Source organism: Dendrobates tinctorius, unplaced genomic scaffold (genome assembly GCF_039654945.1).
Source record: "Dendrobates tinctorius isolate UK_male_01 unplaced genomic scaffold, ASM3965494v1 ptg000104l, whole genome shotgun sequence".
NCBI classification, from domain to species: Eukaryota; Metazoa; Chordata; class Amphibia; order Anura; family Dendrobatidae; genus Dendrobates; species Dendrobates tinctorius.
This window is the reverse complement of record NW_027361772.1, coordinates 5,284,488-5,298,006: the sequence shown is the minus strand read 5'-3', so window position 1 is coordinate 5,298,006 and position 13,519 is coordinate 5,284,488. Positions and strand designations below refer to the sequence as shown.

Below are 13,519 nucleotides of genomic sequence, written 5' to 3'. Positions count from 1 at the left end.
ATCAGCGGACCAGGCAAGGTACACAGCGCAGAGACAGGAGAAACGCAGGAGAGCGTGGACCCGATATCAAACGTGAACCACAATTGATAGGCAGAGAGCATAGGGTGAGGCTGCCTGATATAGGGAACGCTGCTGAACTTCCGGGTCAGGGTGCAGTAGTGCCATGGAGCCAGGCGATAGGGCGCCTGGTCTAGGGGGCGTACCTAGCTGTGCGCTTGCGTGAGGGAGCAGCGGCCGGCCGCAGGACAGTTGATGGATAGGTGCCAGCAGTGGGGGCGGGCCGAGAGGACCGGAAGCGCCGGAGAGCCCCGGGCGGTGTGGAGGCGGCGGGGGACGATGGCGCCGCAAGAAGAGGAGCCGTGGCAGAGGCAGGTGGAGCAGCAGTGACAGGAGCCCGGGCAGAGGGAGCCGAGGCAGCGGCGGTCAGGGCAGCAGCAGCAGAAGCCGCAGAGCGAACATGAGCCGGGGAGGTGAGCGTGACAGTACCCCCCTCCTTACGCCCCCTCTTCTTAAGACCGGAAAGGAATCTGGCCAAGATACAAGGAGCCTGAATGTTTTCCCGGGGCTCCCAAGATCTCTCCTCGGGACCGAAACCCTTCCAATCGATTAAGAAGAGGGTCTTACCTCATTATCGGAGACCAGAAAGGACCTGGATAAAGCGTCTGCTTTGAGATTCTTGTCACCAGGGCGGAAATGAAGCTCAAAATCAAACCGGGCAAAGAACAGCGACCATCTGGCTTGCCGGGGGTTAAGTCTTTGTGCTGACTGGATGTATGCCAGGTTCTTGTGGTCGGTGTAGATTTTTTATGGATGCATAGCTCCTTCCAGAAGATACCGCCACTCCTCCAAGGCCAACTTGATGGCAAGCAGCTGTCTGTCACCAATGGTGTAGTTTCTCTCTGCGATGGAGAACATCTTGCAGAAAAACCTGCAAGTGAGCAGTCGACCGGAGGAAAATCTCTGGGAAAGAACTGCCCCGGCTCCGATGGCTGACGCATCTACCTCGAGGATAAAGGGTTTGTTAACTTCCGGACGATGGAGTACGGGCGCTGTAGCGAAAGCTTGTCTCAAGGTTTGAAAGGCATTTTCAGCTTCCGGGGACCAGAGGTGAGGGTTGGCTCCCTTATGGGTTAAGGCGGAGATAGGAGCGGTCAAGGTAGAAAAGTGTAGAATAAATTGCCGGTAGTAATTAGCAAACCCAAGGAATCGTTGGATCGCCTTGATTCCCTGGGGATGCGGCCATTTGAGCACGGTGGATACTTTTCCAGGGTCCATACGTAGGCCCGAGTCAGAAATGATATAACCCAAGAACGGCAGGGAGGACTGCTCGAAGGCGCACTTCTCGAGTTTGGCATAGAGACTCTGCTCTCTTAAACGTAATAAGACTTGGCGGACGGTTTTTCTGTGGGTAGCCAGGTCCGGGGAAAACACAAGGATATCGTCCAAATGCAACACCACACAGGAGTAGAGAAGGTCTCGAAACACGAACTCCTGGAACACTGCGGGACCATTGCACAGGCCAAAGGGCATGACCAAATACTCATAGTGGCCGTCTCGGGTATTGAAAGCAGTCTTCCATTCATCTCCGGGACGAATGCGGATCAGATTATAGGCCCCACGGAGATCCAATTTTGTGAAGACTCGTGCTCCCCATAGACGGTCGAATAGCTCCGGAATGAGAGGCAACGGATATTTGTTTTTGATGGTGATATCATTGAGGCCCCGGTTATCAATGCAGGGACGAAGAGATCCATCCTTCTTCTTGACAAAAAAGAACCCTGCTCCTGCAGGCGAAGACGACTTGCGAATAAAGCCTCTGACCAAGTTTTCTTGGATATATTCGGTCATGGCCAGAGTCTCGGAGGGGGACAGAGGAAAGATCCGACCACGGGATGGAGTAGAACCTGGGACAAGGTCGATTGGGCAATCATAGGGCCGATGCGGGGGCAGGACCTCCGCCTCCTTCTTGTTAAAGACGTCAGAGAAAGCCCAATAGGCCGAAGGTAAATCTGTAGAGGCCGAAGTGGGAGGCGTGAAGTTCCTCGGTTGAGCGGCAGACAGACATCTGGCTTGACACGTCTGTCCCCAACGCATGATGTCCCCAGAGCGCCAGTCCAAGATAGGCTCGTGAGTTCTCAACCAAGGCAGGCCCAAGAGGATGGTATGAGATAGCGAGGGCAGCACATAAAAGACTATCTTCTCCCGGTGTAAGGCTCCAATCTGAAGTTCCACTTCTTCGGTGACCTGAGTAACGGACATCCGCAAGGGTCGACCGTTGACTGAAGCAATCTGCCGAGGAGTCTCCAGGGATCGGACAGGGATTCGGAGTCTTTTAACCACCTCGAACTGAATAACATTGCCAGCTGCGCCTGAATCAATGTAGGCCCACTCAGAGGAACGTTTGGAGCCTATGTGCAAAAGAACGGAGAGAATCAAGGGTAGAGAGGAATCACAATTACCTAGGGAGGCCTCTCTTAGGCCGGTTTCACATTTGCGCTTTATGGCGCAGCGACGGCCTGCGCATGGCCTTGCGACAGAGCCCCGCCCCCTGCCGGCTCCCTGCCCGCCCTATCCGGTCATCGCCGCCTACTAGCGCACATGGACGCTTGCGATCTGCGCAGGATTTTGCCGTGCGCTGCGCACTTCTGAAGGTGCGCCGTGCGCGCCGAAATGCAACATGCTGCGTTCGGCGCACACGGGCGCACCTTCAAAAGTGCGCAGCGCACGGCAAAATCCTGCTAGCGCATGGCCAGCGCACGATCTGCGCACCCTATGCTAAAGATAAGGTGCACAGATCACAAGCGTCCATGTGCGCTAGTAGGCGGCGATGACCGGATGGGGCCGGCAGGGGGCGGGGCTTAGTGGCGGCCGTGCGCAGGCCGTCGCTGCGCCATAAAGCGCAAATGTGAAACCGGCCTTACCTGTCCTAGGCGGAGGCATTTCCCGGGCGTATAGGACAGGAGCGGAGGAAGTGGGATGCACTCCCACAATAGAAGCAAACCCTCTGTTCGATCCTCTCCGCTCCTCCACCGGTTTGAGACGATCCACTTGCATGGGTTCCGGTGCAGGAGCCGCAGAAGACGACACTGGACGGGAGCGGGGTGGACTGTGAGCGGCTGGAAGAATGCGAGGCCTCCTTTCTCTGGCAGCCTCTCGGGATCGCTCCTGGAAGCGGAGGTCGATGCGGGTGGCCAAGGAGATCAAATCCTCCAAAGAGGCTGGAGTATCTCGTCCCGCCAACTCATCTTTAACTCGACCAGAAAGTCCCCGCCAAAAGGCTCCCACCAAGGCCTCATTGTTCCACCTCAACTCTGAGGACAGGGCGCGAAACCGAATGGCGTACTGACCAACCGAGAGTGTGCCCTGTTGGAGATTAAACAGCGCCTCGGTAGTAGAGACCAGGCGACCAGGTTCATCGAACACCTTCCGAAAGGTGTCCAGAAAAATGGAGAGTTGGGAGACTATGGGGTTGTCTCGTTCCCAGAGAGGGTTTACCCAAGCTAGTGCCTCACCCTCCAAGTGGGACACAACAAAGGCCACCTTGGCCCAATCCGTAGGGTACTGCAGAGGGGACAGCTCGAAGTGTAGCTGGCATTGATTCAGGAATCCTCTGCATAATTTGGGATCGCCGTTATACCATGGGGGTTTCGCCAAACGGGGTGGTGGGTGGGAGGTTGCTGCCTGGGCTGGAGCAGAGGCCACGGTCTGGAAAGCCAGGAGACGGTTATCCACCGAGGCCATGTAATTTAAGATATGGGCCTGAGTGTCGCGCTGCTGGTCGAGCTCCTGCTGGAGACCCACCATCTGGGGAGCGCTAGTGGGATCAGAGGCCTGTAAGTATGACAGACGGGATTCCATAGATTTGAGGAAGGATTTGAGACGTACAGGCGACCAGATGGAAGATTACGTCGACCACAGGGAAGGCTACCGAAGCCGCGGGGACGGAGGTGAACAGCAACGGTGGACGGCAGGAACCGGTACAGGGAGAGACACAGGAACAGGTAGACGAAGGCAGGAACGGACTGGACCTGGAATGGAACACAGGAAGGTCACAAGTAGGGAAACTAGCGGCGGACCAGGCAAGGTACACAGCGCAGAAACAGGAGAAACGCAGGAGAGCGTGGACCCGATATCAAACGTGAACCACAAATGATAGGCAGAGAGCATAGGGTGAGGCTGCCTGATATAGGGCACACTGCTGAACTTCCGGGTCAGGGTGCAGCAGTGCCATGGAGCCAGGGAATAGGGCGCCTGGTCTATGGGGCGTACCTAGCTGTGCGCCTGCGTGAGGGAGCAGCTGTCGGCCACAGGACAGTTGATGGACAGGTGCCAGCAGTGGGGGCGTGCCGAGAGGACCGGAAGCGCCGGAGAGCCCCGGGCGGTGTGGAGGCACGGGAGGTGGCGGGGGCCGATGGCGTCGCAAGAAGAGGAGCCGTGGCAGAGGCAGATGGAGCGGCGGTGACAGGAGCCCGGGCAGAGGGAGCCGAGGCGGCGGCGGTCAGGGCAGCGGCTGCAGAAGCTGCAGAGCGAACATGAGCCGGGGAGGTGAGCGTGACAGTGATTATGTGCGTGTCCAAAGAAGACAAGGGTGAGTAAAATTCCCCTCTCCCTTTTTCAGTCGTGTTCCTTTCTTCACTCCCTAGGGAGTCTACTGAGTTTTTTTTTTCTTAGTGGTAGTCCCTTCTTTTGTTTCTTCTCATTGATACCTCTTCTACCACCTGTCTGGACTTCCTTTTCGGCTATTGCATCCGTATGCACTTCTAGGCCTTTTTCATGTTTCTTGTTTGTCTTTTCACACTGCAAGGAAGCCAACCCCACTCCCTCTGCTGGTTCCCAGTCTTTTTCCTCTTCTGGGCATCCACCACTGACATCAATCCTTCTCTTCTGGAGTCTATAACCTGTATGCCCATGTTAAGTCTAGATAGGTCAAATGTGGTGACATATTCCCTCTAAGCAGAATACTAAGCTGGCCTCGTTGGCCTCGTCCATGCAGGATGTTAACCGAGCAGTTAGGGACCCTCCAAATTAAAAGTTTGCAATTTTCTCTTGTTATCACAAGCTAACCAGCACTTATGTCCATGAAATGGCTGCACCAAGAGAAAGGGGCAAGCTTCTTAAAGGATGTTTTGGTCCTTCCATCTCCAGAAGCTATAACCATCCGTCAACACCAATGTCAACCGGTCTTTCGCCTTTGTTTTTTTTTTTTTCCCCCGAACCAGCAAAACTGATTTTTTTGCCAAGGAATACAAACACCCGGGCAGGCGCATGTCTTCCTCTAAAAGGTTTGAGATACTATTCTTCTTTTGAAGAGACATTGGTTACCACACACCCCTCTGTGGATCCCCAGGTATTGAGTTTCTCAATGCCAGTTTTTCCCAAATTACAATCCTCACAGCCCCAAGAGATCAGGTTTTCAGGATTTCTTTAGTATTGCGCAGGTGAGAGAACATGTGACAGTTTCTGATGCCTTCATAAAAACTCCCATCACATGGGCAATGCTAAGGAAATCTGGAAATCCTGTAAACATGATCTGTTTGGGGGGGGGGGGCTGGAGTTTTGGAAAAACTTTGTGTCTTGGGTCAGGAATGTCAGCACGGCCTGGGCTAAGCATCTTCTCCATCTTCTCACTTGCTGAAAGCTTCTAAAATTCTTCGGGGAGGCAACCCATCTTGCAGCCTGTATTGCAGCCAATTTGTTTCCAGTTGGCATGCTACTTGACTCAGATCCTGGTTTGCCGACATAGTGTCCAAAACTGCCCTTATTGGCTCCCTTTCGCAGGGGACAGGCACTTTAAGCACCTAGACAAAATAATTAAGGATGGCATAGGGGGCACGAGTGCAGGATTTCCCCAGAACCATAGAAGCCCTACTGTTCCAGCTAGTGATCCCAAAGGTTTCGTTCCAAAGGAAGCAATAAGAAGTCCTTCTGACCCTTGATCCTCCAGGTAGGCCTTGTTTAAAGTTAAAGCCTTCCTGGCATATCTGCCGAAGTCTGCAAAGTCCTCCACTTCCAGGTGTCCCCCACTCAACACATCTTCAGAGAGATTTGGATGGTTCATATGAACAAACTGAGTAGGGACCGATATCCAGCTACCAGCCAAAAATGTATTTATATAAAATAAGCTAAAAACATTTATTGGTATGTTCTAAAAACAAGAAGTAAATGTAACGCTAGGCCTATGCGTTTCCAGTGTCTTAGACCAATCCGTCTCATGCATGCTTAAATAGAACAATATCGATCACATCTAATCATTCTAGGTGGAACTGTCTCTACACTAAAAAAAAAATTTAAGGAACAAATTATGGACTCGGAATTGCTGGTCACATTCTCTACGCCTTATTCCACTGATTATTCTAATATAGTAGTGTTAATGAATAAGAATCGGCCACTATTATATCCCGATCAGAAGTTATCACAAGTTCTGAATAAAGGAGTCAGATATATCGTCAGAAAACCGTAAGAGTAACATGGTTATCTCTTATGGGATGTTATAAATGTGAGACATCACGTTGTGGATTAGTGACAATAGATGCAACAATCATTTAACATATTAACGGGCGCCAAAGTAGATCCTAACACTAATAGATGTTCCCTCTCAGATCTATCACGCCATTTTAATAGAAAAACACAATGGCGATTTTCGACTCAATATATGTGGCATTGAGAGAGTTAAATGGCATTGAGAGAGTTAAATGCCCTCGGAGGGAAGGGGATTATGAACTTTACGAACACTTGATGCCTTTCTATTTTTTGTATGGATACTTGGACAAAACAAGGTCTAAATTTTAAGACTGATTTATTAGAATGTGTGTACTGTATTAGTTAATTGCTTGGGACACAGTCTACCTATGTTTGAGCACATGCCGTAGGATGGGGTTAATGCAGTGTTTAATACGTAGCATTGGTTCTAATGGGAATCCTGGGTGGATACATAGATTTTAGCTAATATTAAGTATTTAAGGAGACTAGGTGCTATGAAACAATGCTATGATTGAGCGTGTTGAAACGCTCAAAACGCGTTGGCCTATTGTTACAATTATTAGTACTTGTTTTTAGAGCATACCAATAAATGTTTTTAGCTTAGTTTTATATAAATAACATTTTTTTTGGTTGCTTACCTGGAACCACACCCAGGATTTCCCCGTGAACCGCAGCGATGACGAATACGGTAATTACCAGCAATGGTGAGCTGAATCTTCCTTTTTTCTACACTTGTTTCATGTGAACAAAGCCTGGGTTGCAAGATTGTGTTTGCCTTCAATTTTTTTTTTTTTCTTTTGTTGTCTTTGAAGGCTTTCTTCAAAGTTGTCCACGAGCTTCATCTCCAAAAAGCCATCATTCCTATTTGTACCAAGGACCGTAATCCAATTTCTTCACAGTTCCCAAAAAGGATAGATTGGTCTTGACTTAAAGATACTCAACTGGTTTGTTCTGGTCCAAAGATATGGCATGCAATCCCTGCCATCTGAAGTCACATTATTGGAGCCAAGGGAGTTTTTCTCTTAGTGTACATATGCAACACATCTCTTCACATTCCCATCTCTCCATTTCCAGTTTGTTGTACTCCGTTTGCAACAGATCCTGGGGTCTTCACCAAGGTTCTCGGCCTCTCCATGGAGCTTCCCGAAGCCAGTGGCGTGGCAATCCCTTATGATTTTTTGGTGAAGACCCCATCTTTAGTGGAGAATCTGTTACGTCTCCAAACCACCTTGGAGCCCTCGGAACTGTTTGCCGCACCTACATTTTCTGAGCGTATCTTTGGACACCTGTGTGGGTTGGGTATTCGTTTCCCCAGACAAGAAATCTCTACTTTGTGTTAGCGTTTCGTTTGCAGATCGCGAACACATTCCCCATAAAATTCTGCATGACAGTCCTGGGTACATTGGTCTTAGTCTTCTAGATTCTACCCTTCGCCTTCTTTCACACCCTTCCACTGCAGTATGCTGTTCTTTCCCTCTGAACCTTTTTGTTTTCCGAATCAATCACAAAGTCCTAGCCTATGTTGCCAGATCCCAAAATTCAAGAGACTTTGCATTGGACTCTGTGGTCACTCAAACAGACTTTGCTCTCTCTTGCTTTTGCTCCCCTTTCTGCTCCACGTTCTCTAATGGGTCAAGGTAGCGGATGTTTCAGCTAGCCGTGCTTCTATTCTTGCTTGCACCTCTGCGATTGTGTCTCCGTGGATGTATAGCATACTCTTACGCATCCACACAATTTCAGAGAGGTGCAGGCGGGAATGCACACGCGGCTAGTGTCAAATGTGGTTCCAGAATGGGCTATGATCCCTACTGAATGCCAGGACATGTAAAGCGTCATCTTTGAAGCCGTCACCCAGAGTGCTATACACCAAAATAAGGAACTGGAAATATTACAACACCATTTGAAAAGAATACAAGCAGCTTGTAGATAAACTCTTCTTTTCGGAAAGCCCTGAAAGTCGATGACGTGCTTCCTCGGGAGCTACTTAATTTTCTACGTGCCCCCCCCCAAAAGTTGTGCCTATATCATAGCACGACTCAATAAAGTGAACCTATAGATGGAGTTAGAATTCCTGTAAATCATAAGATATACTATCCTTTGGGAGCGCCACTCTGCTTTTTCAAGTTTTCTTCACAATCAGAAATGGGTGGTCTACGATCTGTGCCATCCTTTCTTCCAAAAGTGGTTTTAGCCCCTCATGTCATCGAATATAGCGCCCTCCCTTCCTTTTGCCCATCTTCTTTCAGTCCTCTTTTTGCCCTCTGGAGTTGGTCAGAGGCAAAAGAACTTACTTTTCTGTTATGGAAGCCTTCCTGTAATTCAGATTCCATTTGTGATCCCTGTTGGGCAACACGAAGATCAGCAAATTCCAAAATTAACAACTTAAAGTGGAATATATCAGTTGTTGTGGAAACCTACAGAGCCGAGGGAAAACCTCTGCCTTTTCGGCTCACCGCTCATTCCACAAGAGTAGTTCGGGGCCTCCTTGGCAATCAGGCCTTTGTTTCTCAAGGCTGCAAGGCGGCCACATGGGCCTCTGTACACAGTCATTTTTTGGGTGGTGGTGGTGGGGGGCATAAGGTGCTGTCTACTAGACAATCCGCATGGTCAACTGCTGTTTCTCCCTCTCATTAGGACTGCTCTCGGGAATCCTCTTTGTCCTGTGTCTCTTATTGCTATTAACAAAAAAATGTGATTGTTGTACTCTCCATAAAATCGCTTTCTCTTTGAATACATTGGTGGAGACAGCTTCCACCCTTTTTCTGGTTCTGGTTGCCTGAGGGCAATGGTTTTCTTTCCTCGGTTCAGGTCATGTTTCTTGTTATCATTTTTCTGGTTTTGGGTGTTTAGCCCAGCAGGCAGAGTCAACGCTTTATTTACCTAGTGTCAAGCCTCCTGGTGTTAGGGCGGATACTCTGTCCTCCGACCCGACAATGTCCTCCAATGTATTCAACAAGAGAAGGATTTTATGGTAAAATAAAAAAATTTAAAAGATCCAATTTTCTATTTGCTTCTATTCGCTGCAGTGTTTCACTCTCCAGAGACCTATCTGTGGGAAAAGAAACTGTGTCCACTAGCACTCAGCTCCCTAAGTGGATGCAAATAATTTCCGTACAGATTAACCACCAGATGGTGCTATATTATGTAAGTGATTGTGAGACCTTTTTATGTAAATGGTAAAAAAAAAAATCTTGTTTTTAATTTGATCTGTGCACTGAATATGACCTTTAATGGAAGGACGGCAACATTGAAGGGAATCTGTCAGCAGGTTTTTGCCTATGTAATCTAACAGCAGCATGATGTAGGGACATAGACCCTGATTCCAGAGATGTATTGCTTAGTTTACCATGTCCAGTTTTCTCTGCTGCAGATCTAGCAGAGCTCAGAATGCGGAGCTGTCTATAACCCCGCCCACACCACTGATTGGAAGCTACATTGTACATAGCTGCCAATCAGTGATAGGGGCGTGGTTGGCCTAGGAGGCACGAGGCAGCTTGTTCTCTAGTGATAATCTGCTGCAGATAAAACACTGATTTTATTGAGAAAGCTTAAAACACAGCCTAATAAGTTATACATGGCTGGAATCAGGGTCTCTGCCAATACACCATGCTGCTCTCAGATTACATAGGAAAACTTGCTGATAGATTTCTCTTAACAGGGCTATAGGTTGACATCTTTCTCCTGCTAACTTTTGCCATATGCATTATAATAAATGTTTTACACTTGTTAGGAAAATGTGTAGACACTTTATTAGAAATCAGTGACACTATGCATTTGTATGACTAGTTGCTAGAATGGCGTGCAGGCACTGATGCAATTCATTTTTTAAAGAGGTTGTCCAAGATCAAAAGCAAGGATCTTCTCTTTTTAATGTTTTTCGTCCTTCCACTCTTTGTTTTTGTTGTGTCTTGTATTGCAACTCTTCATTGAAATGAATAAGGAAGAGTCTCTGATTCTGGACAACCCCTTTAAAACGCCCATGTTTATTATGTGTCCTGATGAAGATTCCAGATCAAAAAGGTGTACATGTAAAAACTAGGGCCACCTACTTTACCGCAGACCCTGTTTACTGCTGATTAAAGCTATATGTACATGTAGTGTTGACCCCTCTGGGGTAGAAACGTTAATCCCTTACGACGCTCAAACATCAATTTGTAACCCTTCTCCGTTGAGGTGGCCCTCTCAAAAGTCCCCAAAGTTTACGGTGTAAGTCTCTGCTGTGGTGAATGGGGCAACAGGTGTAGTGCCCTCCTCCTCCCAGGTTTCTGTCTCCACTTCTGTGATTATTTCTGTATAGGTCTCAGTTTCTGTGTCCCACAGAGATTCAGAAGGTGTAGGTGGTTCCAGCTTGTGAGGAGGCATGGTAGTGGGAGTTTCTGTGGGAGGTAAGGTGGTGGTTGGAACAAAAGGAGTAGTTGTGGGTGGAAGAGTGGTACTAGCATTGCGCTGGCGATTCAGCCACATTCGTCGTCGCTGCATGCGCTGCCTGGCAGCTGGGGAAAGCTGACGGCCACCGGGTGGAGCCAGGCGAAGAGGTCCCTTCCCTTTCATCGCAATTATTTCCTTGATTCTTTGCCAGTTGGAATGTGCCAGAACAAAGTTGCAATGAGTTGCCCCCATTTCATAGCCCACAATACACGACTTGGTGCTCTGCGTAAAGCCTTCGGCCCGTACAGTCACTCGATATTCCCCGGGGTTGAGAATACGCCAGTAATCACCGCCACTGTCTATCAAAAGTAAGAGGAGAGATCAGAGGGGCATTGAGCAAAATTAACTAAATTCAGCTGTTTTTAACTAGATCTTTTACCTTGATGGTGTATATTGTCTCAGAGACTAACATCCCTTAGTTTACATATTCTATAACCTAAGGTGCTTTAAAGGGAATCTGTCACCAGGTTTTTTTGTACACCAACTGAGAGCAGTATCCTGATTCCAGCAAGGTATCACTTACTGGGCTGCTTGTTGTAGTTTTAATAAAATTACTGCTTTATTTGCATAAGTTTGCGGTATGCTGAGCTCTGTACAACTCCACCCACACCCCTGATTGTCAGCTTTCTGTGTAATAAGTGTGGGGGGGGGTTATACAGAGCTCATGAATATGGAGGAATACACGATAGCAAGTTTAGTAGTGATAATCTCCTGATAAAACTATGATTTAATCAAATCTGCACAAGCAGCCAAGTAAGTGACACATTGCTGGAATCAGGGTCTCTGTCTCTACATTATTTTGCTTTCAGATTAGGAGGCAAAATCCTGGTGACCGATTCCCTCTAAGTTTCCTGGTAACCCATTCATTTCAAAGCCCTGAATCTGCTATACAGTACACTGCTTCTCTTGTGCACAAGCACGTTCGAGTCCATCCTACGCACGCCATAGGACAAATAAGAAATCCAAACCCGTGTGAGACAATTTTTTTGAGTTTTAGAAAAATGTTACCTGTTTTGACATCGTGTAGTATTTCTGCCACAGAAATGGTTGCATTGGCTATCGGTTCTCCGTGGCGATCCGTCACAATGCCTTTAATCCCACGATGAACCTGCCGAATAAATGAAGATAGCAAAACTGTTAGTTGAGGGATCATGTGAGCATGTCACAGACAGATCAATATTATTTTATCTTATTTAGAAATGTAAACTGATCATGAAAATACCCTGCATCAGTCTGCATACAGTATCTACTGTCAATCACTTAGTAGGACCACCCACTGGACTCTTGTGTCCTTTTACAAGAGTGCTCTTAATGCTTTCTTGACCGGGTGATTTTCAGGGTTTTTTTTTTTTCTTTCTTCCTTTTCCAAGAGCCATAACTTTTTTTTTTTTTTTTTATTACGGTAAGTGCTTGTTTTTTTCTGTAGGACGATTTGTACTTTTTAATTGCCCCATCCATTTTATCATTATGTACTGGAAGGCGCAGTAAGTGCAGCGAAAAAAAAAAGAGAAATTCTACAATGGTTTATTATTATTATTATTATTATTTGTAGCATTCATTATATGGTATAAATAACCTGGTAATAATATTCTCCAGGTCAGTACGATTACGGTGATACCAATCATGTATGTTTTTTGTTTTTTTCTATTAAGTGGTGAAAAAAAAAATCCAAAATTTTGTAAAAAAAAATTTGCTTGTCACCATTTTTCTAGAGCCGTAAAGTTTTCGCTGTTTCGGTAATGGATCAGTGTGACTGCTTGATTTCTTTGCACCCTGACTTGAAGTTTTTATTGATACCTTTGTGGTGCAGATACAATGTTTTGGTTGCCTTTTATTACACCTTTGTCTAGCGCTGTTGCGTCAGCTAAAAAAACAGCAATTCTGGCGCTTGATTTTATTTTTTTTGTCATTATGCTATTTACCGTCCTGGTTAATTTATTTTATACTTTGGACTTTCGGGAACATAGCGATACCACATGCTTTTTTTTTAAATTGGGGGATAAGAGGGGTGTTACGGACTTTTATATATTTTTTGTTTCATATTTTGTAAAACATTTTTTTTTAAACTTTTTATTGCATTTGTTAGTCCCCTTAGGGGACTTGAACCTGCGCTCACCCGATCACTTGTTCTACATACAGCAATGTCACAGTATTGATATATATCGCAGAAATCACGGACTCCTATTAGTGCAGAGACAGGCTGGCTTTCACAGGGGTACAGTCATGAAACGCATGGGGTCTTTAGCAGACCCCTGGCTTTCACAGTAACTCATCGGTGAGGACCATGCTCTGTAAATGCCGCTGTCACAGATTAGCAGCATCATTTCATTCATTAACAGCAGTGGGACGAGATTCACTCCACGTGCGTCTGTTAGAGGCAGAAGATAGTTCAGTAACTCAACCATCATCTGTCGGGAAAGATGCGGGCTCAAGTCTCTCAGCTTCCATCAAAGTCAGTAAAAGTCCCTCTTCAATTCAGCCTCCAATTCAACCATAATACGTATTTCCAAAGATTTGACCAATATTGTCTCTGTCTAGGTCTAACCGTACAGTTTCTCGCACATCTAAACTCTTCATCATATGTCATGGACGCTGCCTTCAAAGTCCCGGG

At 47.1% G+C, this 13,519-nt stretch overlaps 1 protein-coding gene across 5 annotated transcripts in view; it reads right to left on the bottom strand.

Annotated features, from left to right (window-relative positions):
• Nucleotides 1–10,203: 10,203 nt before the first annotated feature.
• AEBP1 (AE binding protein 1) overlaps nt 10,204–13,519 on the bottom strand; it is a 146,610-nt gene continuing 143,294 nt past the window's right edge. For all 5 annotated transcript variants that reach the window (XM_073588628.1, XM_073588629.1, XM_073588626.1 and 2 more), the window contains 2 exons: nt 11,917–12,016; nt 10,204–11,207 (listed from right to left, as the gene is read on the bottom strand). In XM_073588628.1, coding sequence (XP_073444729.1) covers nt 10,663–11,207; nt 11,917–12,016 — 645 coding nt within the window. In that variant the 3' untranslated portion in view covers nt 10,204–10,662. The remainder of the gene's footprint in view (nt 11,208–11,916; nt 12,017–13,519) is intronic.